The 26,537-nt window shown below is 41.7% G+C and overlaps 1 protein-coding gene across 6 annotated transcripts in view; it reads right to left on the bottom strand.

The window, feature by feature from the left end:
- Window positions 1-980: 980 nt before the first annotated feature.
- The window catches only part of AP3B2 (adaptor related protein complex 3 subunit beta 2), a 117,784-nt gene continuing 92,227 nt past the window's right edge, over window positions 981-26,537 (bottom strand). For all 6 annotated transcript variants that reach the window (XM_075857855.1, XM_075857853.1, XM_075857852.1 and 3 more), the window contains 8 exons: window positions 23,205-23,394; window positions 20,399-20,471; window positions 19,233-19,339; window positions 17,484-17,715; window positions 7,398-7,482; window positions 7,179-7,276; window positions 5,988-6,126; window positions 981-2,646 (listed from right to left, as the gene is read on the bottom strand). In XM_075857855.1, the coding sequence (XP_075713970.1) occupies window positions 2,496-2,646; window positions 5,988-6,126; window positions 7,179-7,276; window positions 7,398-7,482; window positions 17,484-17,715; window positions 19,233-19,339; window positions 20,399-20,471; window positions 23,205-23,394 (1,075 nt within the window). In that variant the 3' untranslated portion in view covers window positions 981-2,495. The remainder of the gene's footprint in view (window positions 2,647-5,987; window positions 6,127-7,178; window positions 7,277-7,397; window positions 7,483-17,483; window positions 17,716-19,232; window positions 19,340-20,398; window positions 20,472-23,204; window positions 23,395-26,537) is intronic.

Consider the following 26,537-nt stretch of genomic DNA (forward strand, 5'->3'; position numbering starts at 1 on the left):
GGATGCCCCTTGGATTGCGTCACAGGGAATTCCTGTGACGCGATTGAGGGACATACCATATATGGGCAGACAGCCCAGGGTCTATTGAAGGACCCCAGGGCTGTCTGACCATATTTCCTGTTAGGGCATACTTAGATATGTCCTAACAACTGCCTGTGTACTATCAGTACACAGGCTAATGTACTGGCATATAGATATATGCCAGTACATTAAAGTTTAAAAAATAAAGCATAAAAAAACAAAAAATAATGTTGAATAAAAAAAAATACACATACACCTTTTTTAGAATAAACATTATAATAAGTCTCAATAATTAAAATATACACACAATCCGTATTGGCTCGGCCGTAATAACCTGCACAACAATTTTTTAGCATCATTTATAAAAATAAAATAAAAACTGCTTTCTATCACTTATTAGGCCTCATGCACTCGACTGTAGCCATATGCATGGCTGTGATTTTCGGGTCGGCCGGCAGCGGACTGTCACCCGGGAGCCGCCCGCAAATCGCGGGCCATGCACATGGCCGCGGCCATTATTTTCAATGAGCCCGGACCGCAGAAGACGGCCGTAATAAGACATGTCCGTTCTTTCTGCAGTGCGGGCTCCCGGGCCATGCACAGACCGTAAAAACTACGGTCGTGTGCATGGCCCCATAGGAATGAATTTTCGGGGGAATTGCGGCCGCAAAAGCACGTTCGTGTGCATGGGGCCTTATTGTGGGGCACAAGGTGATGAATTTAACCTCCATGTGCCTCACATTAATAGTAATTAACCCCATCATGTACCTTACATATTAACCCATTATGACTGAGAAACATGATGGGGTTAACTACTATTAATGTGAGGCACGTGGAGGTTAAATTCATCATCACACCATGCGCCTCACATCAGAAAATGGAAGAACTTTTTTTTTTTTATTACTGTTGGCAAAGTATCGAAGGCTTTTGAATGAAAAAAAAAGACAATTCACTCGTGCTTCTTCTGGTTTGAATTTATTGAGAGACTCAACAGATGTTAATAAATAAAATGATAGTCTTACACTGATAACAGTACACTCGGCTAGGAAACAGTAGGGACCCACAGGAGTCACTACAGGAGTAACGCTGTCATACCAAACCCCGTCAATGTGTGTATAAATAAAAGGATCATACTTTGTTGCTAAGAACGCAGGTATCTACAGTATAGTAAGCACAGCACAGATAGAAACACACGTAGATTTATTTAATGGAGTCTTCTTGATTATGTATTGACTAATAAGCTGTAGGGAAACATTTATTAAGACTGTTGTTTCATACGTATCAAACCAGTTGGAGTAAAATGCAACACATTTATTAAGAGACACACACCTCTTAATAAATTTGTCGCATCTTTGGCTCTCCATGCGCCACAGAGAAATATACACCAGTCAGTTTCTGGCTTACATGATAGTAAATGGAATAGGCCACATATGACCACGCCCCCTTCTGCTAAGCTCTGCCTACTTTTCAGAAAACTGGCGTAGAAAAGTTATTACATTTCCCGCAAAGTCTTTACACATATTTTAGTTGTGCTGAAAGGTAACTTCCCTAGGGAAGATCCAGAACACGGCCCTTTACCAATATCTTCTCAAGAAATACATGTATCAATATTTTGTTTGAGGTTAACTATGCTTGGGCATTTCTATTGTGGAGCATGGAAACACAACGGATTTACTAATGTGATTGTGTCTAGACCTTGTTGTAAAATGTGTAAAAAGTGGTTCATTTCTGACACATAATGTCGCATCAAGTTTTAGACCTAATTATAAAGCAAATGCGCCAAAAAAAACCAGATATTTGCGTCTCATTAGACAGTTTGTAAGTGTCTAGAAAAAAATGAATAGCTTAGAGAAAAGGAGGCGTGTCTTAAAATGCGCCAAAGTTTGACATAAACTAAGCCAACCAAGAGGTGATATAAGAAAGAGAAAAGCGTCTAACATGTCTAGCAAGATGCGCCAAATTTATCATACATCGTGTGTCGCTGTGATATATTTGGTGCACCTTGTGAGTACCTGGTCTAAGTTAAATCTTAGACATTATTAGTAAATCTCCCCCAATATTATTAATAAGTGGTTCTCCCATCCTATAACTTCTAAAAATATAAATAATACAAGACAACTGCTGACCTGTAATTGTAACAATATGCCATGTTCTGCATTCATTGCTCTTCCCTTTGTTAAATAATGACCTTTCTGAATCAAAATAATATTAAGGCCATGCAAGTGCAGTGTCTTTTTTATCTCTTTCAGTATACATTTTCACTTCCTCCTGTTTGGGGATATGAATGAGTAAAGATTTACATTTTCCCATGATGGTTTTTTATGAAGAAATACTAACATATAATTAAACTTTGTTATCAGCAATGTAAGATGTTCCACAGGTAACGCAGCATCTGATTTTAACAATTGTTTTAGTGCACGGATTAAACCAATACCACAAGCACACTCTCTGTTACTATATCATGCACTAACTGATCACTGTGTCAGGGCCTGGATAATCTCCTTTGCTAACATGGTTGCAATCACCATTTTTTCGCTATTGATAGTCAGCAGTGCTGAAGTAGCATCCTTCATAGTCAAGGTAACCAGGACGAGGGTTCCACTGGTCACTGTTTTAGCTGCAAATCTGTAGGATACATTACAAATATTATTAATACAATTGACATAACATTTAAAGGGATTGTCTGGGACTTTGAACTGGTGATCTATTCTTAGGATAGGAAATCAAATTATCAGTGGAGGTCTGACCACAGCCTCTACATTGTTTATCCAGGCACAGCTCTTTACAGGTGTAGCTGTGCCCGGTACTGCCACTTAAGCTCTGTATTGGAATGGGCTAAGCTGCAGTACCTCGCACAGCCATACACGTATGTATGGCGCTGTTCCTGGATAAACAATGAAAAGACCGCGGCACTTTTTGTTTTTCTGATTGGTGGGAGTCCTGGAGTCATCCTATGGATAGGCTGTCAATTAAGCCCCAGACTACCACTGTAGTTGTTCATATAAAACACTTGTCGGCACAGTAAGTTGTTTTTTTTGTTTCGAATGAAAAATAACCCCTGAATTTAGTGAATTTGAGTCATCAGTTGCCTTTAGTTTAATATTAAGAAATATTCACTTGCTAAGTGGAACCCCTGAACGGAAAGCGAGCGCTGATGTGAACCGGCCCTAAGTGTGTTTAGTGCAACTTTCTACTTATTTTTAATTAAAACTAATTTTTACTTTTTGAGGTACAGCTGCTTTGTATCCTGTATACAGAGCAGCTGCATCTGTCAGGTCCGTGGACCTGACGGGTTCAGTGTCAGCGGGTTACACTCAGAATCCACCTGTTACCGATCAAGTTATGAACTTAGATGTGATCGATAGCAGCTCCATCCTGCATGTCAAAGGCATGCAGGACCGCTGTCACTGAACCACTGTCATTCAAACTCCTACTAGCTGCCATCTTGTGATCAGTGGGGGTCCCAGCGGTCAGACCCCCTTTTCACCTATCCAGTGCATAGGTGAAAAATGCTAAAGGCTAGAATTCGGTTTTAATTAGAAAAAATATAAGGGTCAGTTCACCAAGGAGTTTCTTGGCGCTGATTTTGACACGAAAACCGCTTTGGAATCCGCACCAAAAAATGGTCCAAATCATCCCCAATTGATTTCAATGGGAGGCAGAGGTGTTTTGGGGGGGGGGGGGCAGCTTGTTGCCGCTGGCGGAAAAAAATAGTGGCATGCTCTTTCTTCGAGCGGTTTCCGCCTATGACCTCCCATTGAAATCAACCTGCGGTGTTCGTTTTTTGCCCACAGTCTTTTCATTAGATTCAACGGGCCAAAAACACACACAAAAAAAAAAAACGCTGAAGGAATTTTGAGGCAGATTTTTTATGCCTGTTAAAAAACTCCATGTGAACTAGGCCTTAGACTAGCTACCTTTTAGTTTTAAGTGGAAATTCATGAGAAAAAATAGAAATATTGTACGAATAGTAATTTTATTTTTTCTGTCCCTTAGATTCTTTACAACAGTTGTACCATGACAGCAGTTTTTTACCCTCTACAGATTCAACATACCTGCCTCCTAGTCAAATTAGTTTAGGCTACTACACAGAGTGCTGCTATAAGGGTAGGAACACACTAGGCAGATACGCTGCGTAAAACTACACCACACTATAGTGCAGCTTTTTAAGCAGAATTTCAAAAGTTCATATTTACCCGGCCATAGTCATCGTGACGCGTCAATCTTTTCTGAGCGTAGCCTGGCCTCCTGGATGACGCTGTAGTCCATGTCACCGCTGCAGATGAAAATCACCCCAGGAGGCTGGGCTACGCTCAGAAGAGAGGATCGCGTCGCTAGGATTATGGCCGGGGTAAGTATAAACTTTTCTATTAATTTCAAGTAAAAAAATATTAATATTTTTCATTTGCTATTTTTCTTCGCCAAAAGTCGCAACTCATAGCTCTGTTTTGCGGGTTTTACCTCCTCATTCAATAAGAAAAAAACGCAACAGAAGAGCAGCGATTCTGCAGCATAAATTCACATGCTCCGGCTTAAAAAAGATTTGTTCAAATCTCACCCACTTTGCTGCTACTGTATTACACTGCAGATTTTCCACAATTAAATTTGTTGTGGAAAATCCACAGTGTTTACACCTAGTGTGCTCCTACCCTTGGGCCGGGTTCCCACGTAGCGTAAATACTGTGGAATTTCCGCAACGGAATTCTGTGCAGAAATTCTGCAGCATTTACAGAAGCAGCAAAGTGGATGTGATTTAGAAAATCTCATTCCCACGCTACAGAAAAAAACCGCAGCGTAAACGCTAATAAATTGACCTGCGGTTTTCCCCGTTGAATTCAATGGGGATGCAAAACCCGCAACAGAAAGCTAAGTGTTGCGACTTCTGCGGCGGAATCGCAGGGATTCCGCTGCAAAAATCACAACTCAGGAAAATAAAAACAAATCATACTTACCCAGAACGCTCTCCTTCTTCCTGCAGTCTGGCCTCCTGGGATGACGTTTTAGCCCATATGACCGCTGCAGCCAATCACAGGCTGCAGTGTCACATGGCCTGCAATATCATCTCTGGAGGCCGGACTACACGCAGAAAAGAGGTAGGGGGTAAGTATGAACATTTTTCTTTTTTTAAGCGCTGCTTTTAAGCAGGGGAAATTCCGTCCAAAAAAAACGCACCAATGTGGTTCGGTATTTCGGACGGAAGGTGCTGCGGGTTTCAGGTCAGATACGTGCAGTTTTTACGCAGCATATTCGGCCTACGGTCTTATTCACACGAACGTGTGCGTATTACGCGCACAAAAAATGTGGCGTTTTGCGCGCGTAGGAGTTCCGTGTGTCATCAGTATGTGCTGCGTGGCTGCGTGATTTTCACGCATATGCCATGCTTATGACAGTCTGTTTTTATGTTTACAAACATAAAAGCAGGAGGTGCTTTTATGTTTTCATTCACTTATTTTACAACTGTAGCGCGAATCATGCGCGGCACACGGAAGTGCTTTCGTATGCCGTGCGTGATTTTCACGCACCCATTTACTTCAATCCGTGCGTGATGTGCGAAAAACGGGCAAGTATAGGACATGTCGTGAGTTTTACGCAGCGGACATACGCTGTGCGAAAATCACTGACAGTCTGAACGGCCCCATTCACTAACATAGGTCCGTGCGACGCGCGTGAAAATCACGCGCGTATCACGGACGTATAACACGTTCGTGTGAATAAGGCCTAAGTGTGAAGTCACACGTGGCAGATTTTCCTGCAGAAATTTTCATTATTCATTAATCTGAGTGGGTTTGTTTCTGCAGCAGGTGCATGGATTTCTCCAGGTTCCATTTAGTCGCAGGAAACTTTTGCAACAAAATCTGCTGGGTGTGACATCATCCTTATGCTTTGCCTGTGAAAAATGTTTGTTCTTATGGTATACAAATAATGGCCATTTATTCAGGAATTTTCTTATTCTCAATGCTTCTTACCTATATTCTTTATCCGCACCACAAGGAACACGGTTCATGTTAGCAGCAGATGTCACTCGCTGTACAATGACATGGTCACTTTGATACTTCCCAGACACTGACAATCGTTCTGTGATCTCATTCATGCCTGTAAGTTTACCTGTATTATAGAAAGACATATATATATATATATATATATATATATAGGGTTTATTGTATGTTTCATTCAATAGCTATCGTAGTGCAGTCAGAAAATGATACCATTTTGTATATATATTTGTATAAAAGATTATGAAACAAAATGACCAGATATTTTGTTTATTTATTTTTTGGTTTTTCGATTTGTTCTGCAGTAATTGACAGCGTGTACATATAGTTTGTAATTTGAATATCTATAGAAATTGCTACATTGGAAAAACCGGAAAAGAGAATTGTAGGTTAAGTCCTGTTCCCATCTGTTTTTTCCTTACATTTGGCATATATATCAGGAAATGATCCCAACGTATATATTCCAAACATATGCCCCTATTGATTCCCGCTGTTGAAAAAAGTATACTGCATGGTAAATGTTAGGGTATGTTCACACGGCCTATTTTCGGCCGTTTTTCAGGCCGCAAACGCCCAAAAAATCGGAAGCAGAACGCCTCCAAACATCTGCACTTTGATTTCAACGGCGTTCTGTTCCGACGGAGCGTTTTTCGCTGCGTTTTTTTACGCGAAAAAAAACGCCCACGAAAAAGAAGTGCAGGACACTTCTTTGGACGTTTTTGGAGCCGTTTTCCATAGACTATTGAAAAAAGCTCAAAAAGTGGCACAAAAACGTCTGAAAATCAGAAGCTGTTTTCTCTTGAAAACAGCTCCGTATTTTGGGACGTTTTTGACTCTGCGTGTGAACATACTGTAATTTTGCGGGATTCCCTTGTATTGAAAGTGTAGTCCACTCCGATTACCAATAAAGTGAAAAAAAAAAGGTATACTGACATGCCTGAATGAATATGTCAAATGGAAATTCTTGGCATAGATGATCCCATAATACCCTATGGACATGTTCACGCATATGTTGGGAGCATAGCCTAACCAAGCATTGTTTGTCAGCTAACGTGATATTTCTTACTTACATGATAGTTCTTTTATTAGTTTCTTTCAGCACTTTTTTCCCCAGTAATTGGTATTTGATCTGTCAGTAGTCTCTCCACCCATGTTTTTACTCACCCTGCTCTCTCCTGAACTCATTTTCACTCATGAACACAGGAAGCATGAGCTCTCCCACCGGTGGTTGGATGGTCACGTAAAACTGGCGCGTGTGCGTGCTGCAAAATAATCACATTGCATTGTGCTACGTTGCTTTACATTGTTATTCACAAGGCTATTGGGATACACATATGTTTATTACAAATATTTATATTTGTAAATTCTAATACATGCTCTCACCAGAGCTGGAAGTTGGCAGCTTGTGTGGAGTCACAGAAATCAATACCCATTATCACGGTGGCACTTTCACCTGGTGGCAATGATTCTGTGGAAGAAAAAGATTGTAACAATGCAAAAGTACATGTATGTCAAAATTGCATATCTTTAGAATACACTGTCAATTATGTTAATGTATAGAGCAAAATTTTAGTCACAGACTTTTTTGCAACAAATCTGCCGTGTGTGAACATGCCCTAAGGGGGCAATTTATCAACCTTTCTAGGCCCAAAAAAAAGCCATATACTTTTGGGTCATTTACGCCACCATTGATATCTTTTGAAGAATAGGACGTGGCTTACAAAAGAGGGTGGGGTTACAACAGCCAGACTAATTTCTTATAATATACGCCCGAAAACTGATGTAAATTATAGAGGTTAATCTATGCCAGCTGGGGTTACATTTCATCCCATGTGACTGCTGCAGCGGTAAAATGGGATCAAACGTTATCCCAGGAGGTCGGGCTACAGTACGTCAGAGGGTAAGTATGAAACTTTTATTTTTTTCTAGTGCAGTTTTCTGCAGCGGACATTCCGGCTGAAAAACTGCACCACAATTTGGTGTGTTTTTTTGGCTGGGAGTCCCTGCTGCGACCAGGGCAGATATGCTGTGCTTTCACGCAGCGTATCCACCCTGTGTGAACATAGCCTGAGGCCTTATTCAGACGAACGGGATATACGTCCGTGCAACGCGCGTGATTTCCACGTGCGTCGCACGGACCTATATTAGTCTATGGGATCGTGCAGACATGTGCGTGATTTTTACTCAGCACGAGTCCGCTGAAAAAAAGTCACGTCATGTCCGTTCTTTGGGCGTTTTTCGCGCATCACGCACCCATTGAAGTCAATGGGTGCGTGAAAAGTACGCATGTCGCACGGAAGCACTTCTGTGCGAACAGCGTGATTCGCGCAACAGCTGTCAAAAGGATGAATGAAAACACAAAAGCACCACGTGCTTTTCTGTTTACAAACATCCAAACGGAGTGTCATAATGATGGCGGCTGCGCGAAAAGCACGCAGCCGCGCATCATATGCGGAGGCCACACGGAGCTGTGGACGCAAAATGGACAGGTTTGTGTGAATCAGGCCTAAAGGTATCTTTTTATCACCCTTTCTGAACCTGAGGGTCAATTTCTATTTCTTCCAAAGGTTTGTCTTTGTAGACCCTCATTTTGTTGGTCATAGGAGCCATTGGATAAAAACGCAGCACCATGAGAGGCTTGAAGGGTAACTTCATTTATAGAAGGGGTTTTGTAGTTTTATGAAGTTTGGTCACTGTATAAATGATAATTCATTGATAAGAAGTGGATAGAATTTTTCCGGTCTAGGTAATGCTCTTTACTGCAATAAATCACTCTGGAGTCCAAGCTGTTTAGCTCAAACTACCAGAGATATTTGTACAGCAGCTGCCTGTTCACATCACCGTTGCCCTTCAGTTGAGGGGTTCCTTCGGAGGTTTCCATCGGGTTAACCCCTCAACGGAAAGGCAAACGGAAACCTAAGCTTCCGTTTCCCTCACCATTTAGCTCACTGAGCATTGCCTAGACTGGATACAATTGTATCAACTTCTCTGCTGAGAGAAGGACTGGGTATGTATCGGTTAGGTTTAGCCCACACATAGGATACGCTGCAGGTTTTCTGCAACACACCTATGGAAGACACCGCCCCCTGGAATGCAAGAATAGTGAGTCTGAGAAGTTACAGCTAAGAAACTGGTGGGGGGCTTGGGCACTCCCACATCTCTGGGGAGGAGGCATGTGTCTCTTTCTGTGTTTCTTTGTTCTGAATAAAAAGTTTTCAGTCTTCCTCCTGGCTGACAGAGGGAAGCTGTGTACCAAACATCACTGTGTGGTGTACTTCTCTCCAGGCATGCCTTCAGCTTTCAATTTACAGAGGTGGTTATTCGGTGTGAAATACGGACCTGACATTCGGCGCCCGAACGTGGGGCCTCACTCGAGGAAATATCAAAATCCGGAAAAATCGACAATCACAGGGTGAAACAGATAACTCAAAGTTGCCCACTGAAGGAATTTGATCACCTCCGCAACACGGTAAGCGAGTTGATTTTATGAATCTTCGACTTATCTGTGTTAGTGGACAGTCTTGTGGCGATCTGTAGAACCCTTTTGTTGATTTCCTGGATTATCTCAGGCGACAGAGGTGATATTTTCCGCTGTGAGGTCAAAAACCTGTGAGACCTTAGTCGCGCCCGACTAACCATCCTCTGGGTAATTAGGGACTATATAGAAAATACGCGGACACAATATATATGTGTGATAAGTCGTGGATAGTTGTAATGGCAGGAAGGAGGTGAAGGGAAAGTGAGCCCTAATCTACCCACCGCCCTGTCCCTGCCTACTTGCAACGACCCGCCCTAGGCGACGGGGTACAACTGGGCGGCGGTCCCTACGCTGTCTAAGTGCACGGGAGAACAAACAGGGAACACGCAAGGGAAGGGGCAGTAGCCCACGGAACGCCACGAGGAAACGGAGCGGTGAATGAGTAGTCAGGACCAGGATGAAGTGGAGTATACCCAAGTGAGCACGGAGGAGGAAGCAAGCCAGAGGCAAAGCAGGTTAAGCGGAACTGCAGCAAGGCAGAAGCACGGCAGAAGCAGGCTGGAGCAAGCAGCAGTGGGGCCAGGAATCCAGAAGAATTACAAGCACTGAGGAGGAGAACACGGCAGGTAGTAAAGGACAGGGGGCGGAGCTAACTCCGACTGACCAGGCCGCGATAGGCTCTCCCACTCCTGAGCCTGCCACCCTGGTTGGTGGGAGATGGTGTCAGTCGAACAGGTCTGGCCTCAGGTGTGGATTGATTAATCCCAGGAGTATACCTAGACGTAGTACCTGGCAGATCCCTAACAATAGTATTATAACCTGTCCTATACGCGGGCATGCGGGGTGCAATGCACTGATAAGACGTGAGACAGGTGCACGCGGGGTGCAATGCAATGCACTGATAAGACGTGTAATAGATTTGTAGGTAATATAGTGGCCAGACCAGAGAGTTGTAGACCGAAGATTGTTATATAAATTACGTGTATAATATAGACTGTTAGAATGGATGGTTTACGGTCCATATTCAAATCATCAGGATCACCCGATCCTATTCATGATTTGGTGAAGTGAATGGAAGTTAGGAATAAGAAAGGTATTGTATGTTATATGTATGAAAACACAGGACCAGCCGACGCCCGGTAATGGTGTCCGTACCTTATGTTGAGTGTGTCCTCATTGTGGGTGGGAAACACCCCCCCCCTTCACAGCTGCGCAATGTGTTTCCAATGGGAGAGGCTGCCCCCCACCACCCACCCCTGATGTGGCCACGCCCGGCCCACCCAAATCAGTATGAAATAATCGCCTTGTTAATTTTGTCATTTGTAGTGTCTTTTCTATTTACAGAAGTTCCATGCTAGTGTGCAGGATGCTGTTCACTGATGAAACAGCACGTCATCATAATATAGAGATGGTGGCCGACAGATTGGACACTGTTACAGATTATGTGTTTGATGTTTTGAACGTAGATAATTCCTATACAATGGTGTGATGAATGATTGCAGATACGTATGTTGTTTTGCTGGCATTGAAAGTGTTAAGATTGTGAGACTAGAAGCTGTGAGAAATGAGTGTGTGACACCCCCCCCCCTCCCCCCTGTAGTATGCTGTGTTTGGGAGGAGGAGGGGTGCAGTCTGCAGGGCTGATGAGACAAAGGGATTTCAATATGAACTGCTTTGAGATATATATATATCAGTAATGTCTACAAACCTAAATAAATTTCTTCTCTTTGCGCATGCGCTGTTGTTTATAAAAGTTACAATATTTATGTGTTATGATGTGATCAGATTTCATGTGTTTTGATGTTAATTCAGATGTATTAAACTACAGATACTGTGAGACACAGGGTTTTTAAAATGTATGTGCCCCCCACCGTTTCCTATTTTTATATACAGTTTATTGGTTTGCAGTAATTAATGTTATCAGATATAATATTTTCTGTTTTATTGAATAACTAACTACAATTGTTTTGTTTTTGATTTCACACATGAGTTATGTCATTGTAAAGATAAAATGTATTTTCGTCATTTTTTTTTCATTCTGTTGTACATTACAGGGGGTTAAACTAGTGCCCGACTTTATGTTGAGATGTAGTTTTGAACCCTGCTACATTATTTTCGCAGAGTCCACAAAGGAGGGAATGGTGAAGGGACTGATCAGGTACAATTTTGGTTTGTTTTGAATTAATTAATTTGGTTTCAGGAGATCTAAAAATGTGTAAGAGACCCCAATGAGTAATCCAGATTAAATGTGTATGAGAGTAACCTAAATTTTGAGGTTTTTCTGTGTAGATGGTTCCAGATCTTTCCAGAACAGTAAATATGGCACTGGGTAAGCTGTGCTGTGGTCTCCATCCAATGTGAGGTATTGTGTAAGAGACCATCCCCCTCCAGCAAAGTTAGACAGGAGGTGATGTCACTCACAGATGGGTCTTTACAGATTTAGATGGGGGAGAAGGCAAAACAAAAAAAAAAATTGTCTGGACATTGTTCATTTGATGTAAAGTTTTTAGGAATTTTTTTATTTGTTTTTGTATTAATCAAGTATTTGCAGAACCTGATAAAAGTGAGATTCTCAAAGTGTTTTGGATTATCAGATGAGTGTGGAGAAGTGTATAACCTTTGGTTTTATTTTAGAGGATGAAGACGCCACCCCTTTGAGATGTTCTATCTATACGTGACATGGGTTTCTAATGTAAATTTGTAATAAAGAGATTTTATTATACAGTATGTACAAGACAGGATACGAGGCACCAGGTAAATTACCCAGAAACCACTCTCACCTTCTTGTTCATCTCAAGGAGCGGAGCTGGAGGTGCTCGCTGAGGCTTGTAACCTGGCAGAAGGTAAGACGGCCGACATTTACACTGACTCTAGGTACGCTTTTGGCATCGCCCACAATTATGGGCCCATTGGTAGTAGGAACTTTATTGGATCATCGGGTAAGCCAATTGAGAGAGCGAGAGAAGACAGACCTGACAACAAGGATATGTGCAGCCAGGTGTCAGTAAATTGGCTTGTCCCTGGATACAATAATGCCACCACTAGGTTTGTAGCAGCCGGCATGATGTGCGCACGGCATGACATAGGTAAAACAGCAAAGGTACCTGTGAAAATTGCAGCCCGGCCAGATTACCCGTCCCAGCGACTGCAGAACATACAACTACCCGAGGTAGAAGTGTATGACAATGTGCTCGTGTGTGTAGACCTGTTCTCAGGGGGGCCTGAAGGCCGGCCTGTATCTTCCCCACTGCAGATGTTGTGTGTAAGTGACGGGGGAACAGTGTTATCCCAAGTATTGACCTGATGTTTGTACAATGATAAGATGTTAGCAGTTCTCTAGACGTTGTCCCAAAGTTAGTTTGTTTAATAACTGTATTTAAGAAGTGTTGTGGGAATATTAAATACTGAGGTTAAGTTTTATGTAAAGTTCTGGACCAGCCTTAGCATTGGACTATTAGAGTCATGCGTCAGATAAAAGGTACAGAAGTGGAATATTCCCATTCGAAAACATTTTTATATTTTTATTTTTGTTGTGAAAGGGAAATTTTAGAGCAGAGAATTCTGTGCAGTGTATATGTGTATGTATATAAAGAAGAAGAATCAGTTTGTAAGTTTTAGTTACCGACCAGTGTGAACGTTTGATGTAAAGATGCTATTTGTTAATGTTTTTCTTCAAATTAATTATTTGATTAATGTTTATACAATGAAAAAGCTTGTTCTCCAAGGGAAGAGTCCAACTGGGAGCGGAAGGCGTGAGAACCAGATTCTAACAGAATGTGGACGGATAAGGGAAGGTATATGTATGAGGAAGGGAAGAAGGGAAAATTGTGTGATCTAATACTAATAATTAACTTTTATTGATATACATTAAAATAGACAATTAAACTAAAAGTCCAATGGTGCAACAAGGTATGTGTGAGTGACCCCCATACTCGCATACCTGTGGGCCATGTATAGTATGGTATAATATACTTATGAATTGTGGTAAGTCTTGCTATCAATAGTGTTTCAATGAGTAACACATAAGCTGATGCTTCCAGAATGGCAAGCATGTAGTCTAAGACTGTGGCAATGCAAAATTGAGGGCAATGGTAGCCAATTGCACTACCATGCAGCAGCACTGCAACACAGTGTGAACATGAACTTGCTGATTACGCCCTCACGCTGAGGTCTCTGTGGACCAGAGAGATAGCGTGTGGCGCAGCCTATAGCTACAATGCTGTCAATTGTATAACAAGATCATCGCTATACTGAATGACAGAGGGCTGTATGGTGGTAGAATTGATTTTATTATAAGCAAAACAGTATGTGAGGGTGTTAGGCAACAAGTTGGAGTGGTTGAAGCTACTTGTGTCATATAACACACCTGCAAGGCATGGCAGTGAATGAGTCAGGGCAATTAGCCTGCCGCACCATCACACAGAACTGCCACGGCACCGTGTGAACAGTTGCAGGCAGCTGGGTTCTCACGCCGCCGTCCCTGGGACCAGAGCAGCAGCGTAGAGAACAGCCGGGGTTACCTAACTGTGGTCGCGCTCAGCATCAGCTGAGAGCCGGTATCGCAACGCTGTACCGGAGTGTGACTTAACTGTAAGTGGAGTCAAACTCCGCGTGTACACTGTTTCTCAGAGCGGAGCGGTGCTTCCAGCTCTGAGAAATCAGAAGGCCCCGCAGGATAAACTGTCCTGCAAGGCTATAGCCCTGTTCCCGTGAGCAAGCGGGGTAGACACCAATGAGGGAACCGCACGGTGGATTCACCGGCGATCAAATTGGAGCGTAGCGGCTGAATGGAAGCTCACACCCAGCTGCTCGGGAGTGACAGCAGGGTGTGCTGCACTGACAGCACGCTCGTGCTGTTAGCTGAACAGCCGACTGCTGTCAGCCGTGCAGTGAAAGCAATAGATAGACTACCAATGAATTGGCCTAAGTGTGGCAGCTATGGCCCTGTTGGCACCAAGGAGACATTAAAATGTTAGAGCACCCAATTGGGAGTAAGGGCATCAAGGTCCTTCTCTACAGTATTGAGTATGTGTGTCTCATCCTCAATCAGAATGCCCATGAGTGTTCTAGAGCACTCTGACAGTGCTGATTCCCATCTCTCCTTTAACTCAGGTTTGGACAATTCATATGAGGGAAAGAGTGGGATGCGGAGACCCCTAGATATTAGACCTTGCTCCAGATACTGTTCGAGCGTTGATTTAGTCCATGTTGATTGGACCTGCCTGATTTGTAAGTTTTTGAATTTTTTGAGAAGATCATCTATATGCAATTCAGCCGGTAGTGTCCCCTGGCTGTGATCCTGATTGCCTGAAAAGACACTTGTGACGTCTTTCTTCTGACGTTGCATTCTATGTTTTAACTGGTCCGTAATTTTGGCCATGAGCAAAAAAAAAATAAAAAAAATTATTTTGTGGACTTGATGGTCAGAGTATGTCCAAGCAGGACACAAATTATTTAGGGAAATGTGTGGATGACCACCTATCTCACAGACAGTTGTCCTGCAGCGAGGCAGGGACTCCTGGCATCGTACATAACTATGATGTTAGGAGCCCGGCTCCCTGCAGTGTGTTCGGTCCGGGACTTGCGGTCAAAATACGTTCCGTCCATTACGGACGTAACATGCTCGTGTGAACCCAGCCTTAGGGTATGTTCACACGCTGAGTCAAAAACATCTGAAAATACGGAGCTGTTTTCAAGGGAAAACAGCTCCTGATTTTCGGACGTTTTTTAAGCCAGTCGCGTTTTTTACGGTCGTTTTTGGAGCTTTTTTCAATAGTCTATGAAAAACGGCTCCAAAAACGTCCCAAGAAGTGACCTGCACTTCTTTTTCGCGGCTGTTTTTCAAAATGGCCGTGTAAAAAAACGGCCCATCGGAACAGAACGCCGTTTTTCCCATTAAAATCAATGGGTGGATGTTTGGAGGCATTCTGCTTCCAATTTTTCAGGCATTTACCCCCCGAAAAACTGCAGAAAATAGGCCATGTGAACATATTCTCATAGTCACAGGCAACTTTTTATGCATCTCTTAGGGCTTGTCCACACGTAATGGAATTGCTGAGTATTTTCCGTCCGGAATTGTGGATGGAAAATACGCAGCAGAATACAGTAGCAGCGAAGTGGTGTGAATTAACAAATGTCTGCGCGTATTTTTAGTTCCGCAGCATGTCACTTACTGCTGCGGGAAGTGGACTGAATTCCTACATTTTTCAGAGGAGATATCACCATCACAGAGGCTCGAAAGAAACTCCGCAAAGTCCGCACTATTTTCTGCAGTAAAAAAACGCACGAAATGGTGCGGTTTTTCCACAGCCGATTGTCTGCTAGTTTAAATCAAAATGCTGCTGAAATTTTCTGCAGCAAATCCGTTACGTGTGGATAAGCCCTTACACAACGTTAAACTTCTATACAAAATTGCATGAAGGCGTCCATAAGTGTAAAGTGCTAGGGGGCATTTCAAATTGTGCCAGGTGTCTACTTTCAGAAAACATGTGGGTAAGGGGGTATAAAGTGTTTTTTTAATTTTAGAATTCAGGTTTTATTTAAGCATGTAAAAAAGTTTGAAAATTATCCATTAGCTGGATTGCAGTAGCTACACCGATTGTCTCTGGAGGACTCAGTATGTCCCTGCATTACATTGACAGCCAATTGATTTCAATGGCCACCACTGAATGCTGAATTTTCCCTGCAGTGACACTGCAGGGGAATTAAACACTTGCTACCAGGTTCCCCCACAGATTACAGCTGGTCACTGGGGGTCACGGCAGCTTATTTTCAGGGAACTCTTACAACAATAAGGTATTATCCCAAGCAGATATGTTTGGTATAATATCAGGATTCATTCCCTTATGATGTTTTAATTCCAAATCACAGAATATATGATTAAAAGAAGGCCACAGGAATTGGAACAGCAGGGTAATATAGAAAGGTGATCATTGTACTGTAAACATATGTGTGTTATTATGCAACAATATAGAATGTGTGGGCACACTGGACCATTGTAATACACGGGGAGTTTTAATCCAGAAGCTCTTTTTTAAACTGGTCATATTTTTATTAGACTCTTCAAAATATATTACAACTGCCCCACCCTTAAGATGTGTGAGGGGCATCCATCATAAATACCAGGAGAAAATGGACTGTTGAGAAGGAAATTCTGTTCTGCTGAGGACAGCAGGTAATGTCCCTGTTAGGGTATGTTCACACGGCCTATTTATGAACGTAATTCGGGCGTTTTAACCCCCGAATTACGTCCAAAATTACGGCTTGAAAGCGTTGACAAACATCTGCCCATTGAAAGCAATGGGCTGACGTTTGTCTGTTCACACGAGGCGTATATTTACGCGTCGCTGTCAAAAGACGGCGCGTAAATAGACGCCCGCGCCAAAGAAGTGTCATGTCACTTCTTCAGACGTAAATGGAGCCGTTTTCCATGGACTTCATGGAAAACCAGCTCCAGTTACGTCCGTAATGGACGCGGCGTTCAAGCGCCTGCACATGCCGTAACGGCTGAAATGACGGGGCTGTTTTCTCCTGAAAACAGCCCCGTAATTTCAGCCGTTACGGATGCTGCCGTGTGAACATACCCTAAGGCTTCGTTCACATCTGTGTCAGGGCTCCATTCATGGGTTCCGTCTGAGCTTTTCGTCAGGGGAACCCATGAACGGAACCCTGACTGAAGCACACGGAAATCATGGGTTTCTGTTTGCTGATTGATTTCAATGGTGACGGATCCGGTGCAAATAATTTCCGTTTGTCACGGTTGTGTAAGGGTTCTGTCGTTTTCACGGAAGCAATACCGTAGTCGACTACGGCATTGCTTCCGTCAAAATGACGGAACCCTTGTTGGACAACGGTGACAAACGGAATCCATTTGCACTTGATTTGTCACCATTAAAATCAATCAGCAAATAGAAACCCATGAACGGAGTCCCGACGCAGATGTGAACGAGGCCTAAATATGAACAATCCTATGTAACATAAAAAATACTTACCTATTTCCGGGAACTCCTGCATCCTCATTCCACACAGCAGCTTGGGCTCACTTGTACGAATATTTCGCACTTCACTCTCTGTGTTGTTAGAGATCTTTATTTGAACAGACAACATTCGATGATCAGATGTAAAGGGATGGCGGCTGAATATATATTCCACAGAGAGACCCTCTCCTGTCATCCGATGTAGTAGCTCAAATGTACGACTAGAGGGGAATATGGGACTGATTACCTGAGAAGGAAAATTGACAGGAATTCATGAACACTTGTTAAAATATGAAATAGAATAAAGTGATCATTATAAGCTAGTGGCACAATTTAAATTTATTCCAAGGCCCTGTTCATATCGTTTTCTTTCCCTGCGTCTAGCATGTATGTCGGGAAAGCTCCCAATATACCCAACAGACTTGTCCATAGGGCTCCAGACTTTCTCTCTACAACCATCGCTTTTCATGTTTTGCACTTATTTTAAATTTTTGGATAGATCTTTATGATTGGCTATATAACTATATGCCATATCCATTCTATTTTTCTGGCTGAGATAATGGATTTCCTGGGGTTTGCACTCCATTACCATGTACTTCTTTTGGCTAGAGTCATTTTCAATTATACTATGTAGCACATCCTGGATGCATCAGCATTAAGTCAAGGTGTGCTGGTTACCATTGTTGATATTGGACAATGAGACTCTTTGGTGGTAAAAAAATTTTACCTGTATTTTGGGAGACCTGCTGAATAGGTAGTAGTCCTAGACATGTTATAACTGGTATTGTCTGGGTTGTCACCCTACATGCATATTGATTAGTACACTGTTTGGTCTCCTTCCTGATCTTTGTATCTTTGGGCCTTTTTTCAACTCTTGGCCCCATCAGTGTTTCTCTGTATATTTAAGGCTTCGTTCACATCTGTGTCAGGGCTCCGTTCATGGGTTCCGTCGGACCTTTCCATCAGGGGAACCCAAGAACGGAATCCAAACTGAAAGAAACGGAAACCATAGGGTTCCGTTTGCATCACCATTGATTTCAATGGTGACGGATCCGATGCAAATGGTTTCCGAATTCCATGTTTTTTGTTTGAGTTCCATGGTTTTGAAGGAATAAATAGCGCAGTCAACTACAATATTGATTCCATCAAAAAACGATGGAACCCTGAAACAACGGTGACAAACAGAAACAATTTACACCGGATCCGTCACCATTGAAATCAATAGAGATGCAAACGGAAACCTATGGTTTTAATTTTGGATTTCATTCATGGGTTCCCCTGACGGAAAGCTCCGACGGAACCCATGAAGGAAGCCCTGACACAGATGTGAACGAAGCCTTAAAGTAGGACATTTTGTGATGTATTGATTTAGTGGTTATTCCTACTTTCTTTTTAGTGGACTATTGTATAGGTTCTGTGAATTCCACACTCTTACTTATGGAGGTATAATATAGATTGTAAATAGGGCTGCAGGAGCCTGATGGAGGCCAAAAGTGTGTGTATTTTAAGTATAGAGTAGTAGACTATGCTATTCTATCCTGCGGGGTCCCACAAAATAAGCTGCATACTGCTCGGTATACATTTTTTTCTAACATAATACTCTATTGGTGACAGATGCCATTGTTAGGCATCTGTCACGGCCTAAGTTTAAGGATCCGTCAGGAGCTTTTCCCGGCATATACGTTAAACATAGGCAAAAAAACAAGAAGTGAATGGCGTCTAATAGCTTTGCTAAAAGCCACCGTGGTGCAATACGTTACTCACTGAGGTGGTTAGAGAAGTGTCCGTTAAGGATATTCCTTCAAGGTCATTCGCAAGGCTGGATGAGACAATACTTCCTGAAGATGTAGGAGGAGTAGAGGGCACTGAGACTATAGAACAAAAAGTCCAAAATGTATGTTCATTTTGATAATAAAAGGCGTCCGGTTACAGTACTTTAAAGAAACAATATCACATTGTATCTGTAAGGCCATGTTCACACTGAGTTTTTTGGCGTGTTTTTTGATGCGGAAACAGCGTTGGAAACCGCTCCAAAAACAGACCGAAAATGCCTACCATTGATTTCAATGGGCGGCGGAAGCAGAAAAAAACGCTCGCAGGAAAAATAGCGACATATCCTATCTTGAGGCGTTTTCCACCTCAAAAACCCCATTGAAATAAATTGGCAACAGAAAAACCGCCGCGAACGGCTGCAGTGTTTTTTTTATGTGTGTTTTACGCATTTTTTGGGAAAAAGCGCTCACGGTTTTTTACTTTGCCTGTTGAAGAGGTAAAAAAACACCTCAAAAAATGTGTGTAGTGCAAAACCACTTAAAAAAAACCAGAGCTGATTTTTCCAGGCAGAATTTACTGTTTGCAAAAAACTGTGTGAACTAGGCCTGTTGGTGTTTTTACAAAAATGTTGCCGTTTTGCTGCAATTATAAAAACTGGGGCAAAAACAACAACAAAATCTGCAAAGAAAAACAACTCATGTATATACACCCTTGGATTGCTGGAGATGGGTTGTTGATCCAGGGATTTATTGTGAAATTGTATTCCCTAGATGATCTATCCAATGCCATAAAGAATCTGAAAAGAGCGCCATGCTAATATTACTTTGCTTTCGTAGACAATATTGTGCAATATTTGATCTTCTATGTTATAATTTCCTCTTACCACAAAGTAGAGATGTGGGTTGTTATTAACAGTTTTTTTGCTCTAAGACATGTTAGATGTCCTAGAAATACTATGGATAAAAGATCAGGATGAAAACTGTTCCATAGACACTTTTCCACCACCTGTCATTGGACTCAATAAACAGCTGCTGAGTGGAGCCTGTGGAAACTCTATTCCGAGTGTACTTACATGAGTAGTTTTGGTGTCAGAATAGTAATTTATATTGGACAAACATCATTGACACACACTATTCATATGTCAAGATTCTACTCACAGTCGTCTAGATCAAGTAAAGACATCTCCTTGGTCTGCTTGGACTGCTTTACTGCTGGTTTGGTAACTGCAGACTAAGCAGGGGAAGAAATTATTTTAAGTCACCCATACATATGCTCTACCTGAGAGTTCTAAATCCAACATAAAGAAAGGATGTTACAGGACAAGTGTTGTTAAATACAGTATTTACTTTACAGGAACTGGAATATGGGAGACCTCTCAGACTCCCAGAAAAGCTGTCAAGTTTCCTGGGTACCCCGCTTAACTATTTTAGCTCTCCTTGTTCCTGCAATCCTCTTCACTCCGAGGCACGAGTAAAGAGGCGGGTGTCAGATGTTGTCTGTGGTGGCGCCCTGGAGTGAAGAAGACTAAGTTGAATGCAAGCTGCAGGAAAGAGGCGAGGTAAGTATCTGCAGAGCCTATATTAGTTTAGGGTGTCTGGTGTGGGGGTCTGTATTTGTTTAGGGGTCTGTTCTGGTGTCTGTATTTGTTTAGGGAATCGGTAGTCTATATTTGTTTAGGGGGTCTGGTCTGGGTCTGTATTTGTTCAGGGGTCTAGGGACTGTAGTCATTTTAGGGTGTCATTAATTGGTTAATTTGCACTATTTATAATTCCAATGCCTTAGTTTGGGGGCATGCCCTATATAAATGGGTGAAGCACATAGCAAAACTTGATGAGCTGTCAAGTCTCCTGGGTGCCCTTCATCTTGACTAAATACTTCTCGTTCTTCCAGTCCTCTTTACTCCCAGACGCCACCGCAGACAGGTGGCACCCGAGAGTAAAGAGGACTGCAAGTTGCAAGAAAAAGGAGAGGTGATTATCTGCAGAGTCTGTATTAGTTTAGGGTGTCTGATCTGGGGTCTGTATAACACCCAGATTAGTTCCCAACATTCACAGTTTTAAGCATGCCCTGAAAACAGATCTTTTTAGCCTATAAAATCCCTTAATCTGACTCCTTTCCTTTGCCCCCTTTTACATTAGTCATGAGAACCTGACCCCTTCATTCAGCGGTATACCCCACACGCTTTGCCACATAATGCAATTCATATCTGACACACACAAATACTGGCTGGTGACTGGCTCACGCTGCTTTATGTGTGCTGACCTATGTTTATAAAAGATGGCTGGACCATTGTACTGAACAAGCACTTTTTACATCTCGTGTCAATAAAGATTATTATTATTAATGAGTTTTGGTATGGGGCCTGTATTTATTTAGAGGATCAAGTGTCTGTATTAGCTTAGGGGTTCAGGACTAAGGGTCTGTATTTGTTTGGAGCAGTGCTCCTCCAACTGTGAGGCACCACCCAGTTATTGGTGAGGTGCAGCAGGGGAGGCAGTTTTGACTGAAGTGATCATAAACTGCAAAGTCCTTTTTCTGACTGCAGCAATCTCTGATTAAGGCCGCATGCACACGGCCGTAACTGTGTGAACGGCCTGTGATTACGGCACAGACGGGCCGCATTATGTCATCCGCGGGCTGTTCGCAATCGGACCGTGCACACACAAAATGTGCATTGATTTCAATGAGCCCGGACCGCAATTGCGCACCGTATAATATCATGTCCTATTTGTTTTTGCGGTCTGTTCTCCGGGCTTATGCACGGACCGTAGAAACCACAGTCATGTGCATTGGCCAATAGGTTAACATGTGTTTTATACTATCCGCAATTGCTGCTCCGCAATTGCGGATAGTATACGGCCGCAAATGTACTGTCGTGTGCATGATAAATTTTAACTCTTGGTTATGTTGTATGTCTTTCCCCTTGGACATCTTAAATTTATATCATTAAAAGTTGCATTTTATCTTTATTTGACTTGCATTGATGTAGTAGTTGGAAAATAGGGTTTTCATTGTGCCTCAGGCACATTCGTTTTTTGATTCATTCATACCTGCCAACTACTGGGGTCTCTTCAGCTCATTAAGTAAAATAACTGACTCCTTTTGTGCTTATTTTAATGTAATAATGGGTTCAGGAGACACATTTTTAATTTTTGACTTGAATAATGGTGGGGCCCAGGAATCATCATGTTCTGGCTGGTGGGGCCCCAGTACAGCATGTTCAAGAAAGCCAATATCTGGGTTCTGTATTTGTTTAGGGGGTCTGTTCTGGGTCTGTATTTATTTAGCGGTCTGTATTCATTTTTGGGTATGATGAAATGGGTCATATACACTACTTGTGATTCAAATGTCTTCGTTTTGGGGCCTGTCTTATATAAATGGGCCGGGAATATGGTAAAACTTGAAGAGCTGTCAAGTCTCCTGGGTGCCCCATGTCCTGACTAAATACTTCTACTCGTTCTTGCAGTCATCTTTGCTTCCAGGCACCACCAAAAACAATGTATTGAATGTTAACAGGGCCGGTGTCAAAACAATGTCTGCAAGGACGCCCGGGAGTAAAGAGGACTCTAAACTGCAGGAAAGAGGAGTCTGGTCTGGGGTCTATTAGTTTAGGGTGTCTGATCTGGGGGACAGTATTTATTTATGCAGTATGTTTTTTTTCTATGGGGTTAAGTCTGGGATCTGCATTCATTTTGAGGTGTTATGAAGGGGGCCATAGGCACTATTTGTGATTCAAATGACTTATGTCGGGGTGTGTGCCCTATATAAATAGGCGGGGAATATGGTAAAATATTTTTGTTCAGCGCAGTTTGCGTGCCACTTAATTCATCACTTATCGGAATCTCCCAGATATCACTTTTCAAAAGTTGGCAAGATTGTCTTAAATGCAGGCATTGAGAAACCATCTTTTACTAGTACTAATGTTAACTGCAGCCAAAGAGATGGCAAAAGATTGAGACTTACAGGCTTCTTCTTTTTAGGCTCAGGCTGCGGTTCTTCTTTCTCATCCTCATCATCATCACCCCCTTCTGAAGAAGATTCACTTTCAGATTCGCTCTCTGAGCTGCTCTCTTCTGAGGCTGATTTCTTTGATGTTCTCACAGGGGTTTTCTTTCCTTTTGTTGTTGCTTTTTGTTCTTGATCACTTTCATCACTGACAATGACAATTGATCAGGAATGTCTATTAACGTTAAAATTGGTCTAGGTTTGCAAAAAGATAAATGCTTTCTTCCAAAAACAGTGCCACATCAGTCCACAGGTTGTGGGTGGTATTGGAGCTCAGCTCCATTCACTTCAATAGAGTCAAGTTGCAATACCATGGTCAGATGTGGCACTGTTTCTAGAAGAAAGCAGCCACCCCCCCCCCCTATTACTTTTTTTATTGTTTTAAACTGCATCTCATAGATATTTCATCCATATAATGCTACATTATACTTTAAAATATATGTACCCTTAGTAACTGTAAGGCTGGGTTCACAAGACCTATTTTCAGGAGTAAACGAGGCGTTTTACGCCTTAAATTACGCATGATAACACGGCTCAAATACGACGGCAAACATCTGGCCATTCATTTCAATGGGTTTGCCGATGTACTGTGCCGACGACCTGTAATTTTACACGTCGCGGTCAAAAGACGGCGCGTAAAATAACAGCGTCGTCAAAGAAGTGCAGGACACTTCTTGGGACGTAATTTGAGCCGTTTTTCATTGACTTCAATGAAGAACAGCTCCAAATTACGTCCGTAATGGACGCCACGCAAAACGAGTATGAGCAATTACGTCTGAAATGCAGGATCTGTTTTCTCCTGAAAACAGCTCCGTAATTTCAGCCGTAATTGTCGATATCATGTGCACATACCCTAACTTTGCTCTTGATTTTTTTTTACCCTTCCACAGCAGTTCATTTTGCAATAGATAGTAAAAATGAGCTGGTTACCGCAAATAATCTAACACTACTCTAGCAGCTACAGATATTGTTAACTAACCATCCCTTTTTTTTTTTTTAGCAAGGGATTGAAGTTTAATTTCTCAGATTTCTCTATCTTATTAGCTATTACGATCCCCAAATTTTTAAAGGAAGTTGAGTATGGCATCAACTGCTTATTCCCTGTAGCCAGTCTACTTCCTTCATCTAATGGCAAGAGGGCTGATTCACACCAGTTTTTTTATTTTTATTCCTCAGTAGCGACCAAAATTCTCTATGATATGAATAACCTTATGTAGGGATTTGTGTACGTCTCCAAGTAACAGGAGTATATAATCTGCTTAAAATATAATTTTTTCTTCAATTGGACCATATACAAAACCCTGGATATCCCTTCCATTCCTTATGGCATAAGGTTTCATGATCAAGGCAAACTAGAGGGGATATTGCACAGGCCTGTCTTGTTCCCCTATATAATTTAAAATTGTTGGATGCCATACCATTTATAGCTATTATAGCTGTAGCTCCCTTATACAAAATATTTATTCAGGTTCTAAAATAAGGGCCAAAACCAAAGTTAAGTAAGACAGACGAGATGCAGTTCCACTCGATGTGGTCAAAGGCCTTTACCGCGTCAAGTGAAACCAGGCCCTGTCTGCCCACGTTATGCGGTCTACATTGTATATTCCAAAATGCTCTATGAATATTATTCGCAGTAGTCCTATTCGGCATTAAGCGCATCTGATCAGGCTGAACCAATGATGCATGTACCTTAGGCAATCTTATAGTCAAAAGCCCTGCAATTATTTTATAAACTGCATTAAGTAAAGATATTGGTTTATATTAGCCCACTTCCAGTAAATCCTTCTCTGCCTTAAGCAATGCTGTCACCGGTGCCTCTTTTATACTATCCAGCAGTAAAGCCTCAAACACTTAAAACAATACAGGAAATAAAGTAGCATATTTAAGCATGCCCTCTATCCGCAGCCCATCCGGCCTGAGGGCTAAGTTTTTTGCCATCCTGTTTGCAACCTCATATATATCTCCCAGAGTTAGCGGGGCTTCCAACAACTCAACCTGCTGAGGAGCTAGTTAAGGTAAAGAAAAAATTCCCCAAAAATATTACATTCCTCCACTCTCAGCAGCATAAATTGTTTTAAAAATTGCTACAAATTCAATTATTATATCATTAGGGTCACTTGTAATTAAACCAGCAGTTGTCCTAATTGCCTCCACAGATGGGTTCAGCTTTTTAGGGATGTATCCCCCACTTGAAACATTTTGGATTCTTTTTAATTTAGTTGGTTTTGAGCTTTCTTAAAAAGCATCCTCCTCAATCCTTCTTGTGCCAACAATTAGCTTTTTTATTCTCCTTCGAGGGACTATTCATACATTATCCATCTATCTATCTATCTATCTATTATATATATATATATATATATATATATATATATATATATATATATATGGCCTCTTAAGCCTGTATTCCAGATTATGGAGCTTATATTTGTAACTAGATTGTTTTTTTTAAGTAATTAATTAATTTAAACAACATAACCTGTATAACAGCTGAAGAAGTACCGGTATACCAAACTGTTCGTATATTACTTGATGGAATATTAGTTTTTTTTTAAAAAAAGTCCATCTCTACCCCAAATCAATCCTGTCCTTTAAAAATAAAAGCCAATAAGGGTTAATTTTTAAAAACGGTAAACTCCCACACATTATTATTTATATCCAGAATAATTGGAACATGGTCAGACAAACTTCTAGGGCCATATTTCCCATTATTAACTCTAGGTATTGCCCACTCGTTACATAAGGCAAAATCACTCCTCAACATTGAGTTCTAGGATTTAGAAAAACAAGAATACGATTTCTCAATCTCCATACATCTGTCCACTTCAGTTCCGCCAATAATTTTGCCATTGATGTAGGAGCAGAGTGAGTATTTGTTTCTACCTTAAAGAATCAATCTAATTCCGGGTCCAGAATATAATAAAAGTCTACCAGTATAAATACAGGGCATATTGGTTTATTTATAATAAAATGCTGTAATGTAACCACATAATTTAAAGGGGATAATGGAGGCAAGTATATGGCTATCGAAATATAACTAAGGCCATCTAAAATGCAGTGAAGGCATACCGATCTACCTTGGGTATAGATTCTGCGTGATATGACTCCCCCACCCAGCCCTTCGAGGAAAGATATGTGGAATTGTCTTAAAAATGAGTTTTCTTATAGTACTACCACAGCTGGGAAGTGCGTCTTGATCAATGAAAAAATTGCTAGACTTTTTTCCCGGATCCTTTGTATCTCTTATATTCCATGAAATATCAAAAGAGAAAAAAAAAATAAACCACATTTCCT

Source organism: Rhinoderma darwinii, chromosome 3 (assembly GCF_050947455.1).
Source record: "Rhinoderma darwinii isolate aRhiDar2 chromosome 3, aRhiDar2.hap1, whole genome shotgun sequence".
NCBI classification, from domain to species: domain Eukaryota; kingdom Metazoa; phylum Chordata; class Amphibia; order Anura; family Rhinodermatidae; genus Rhinoderma; species Rhinoderma darwinii.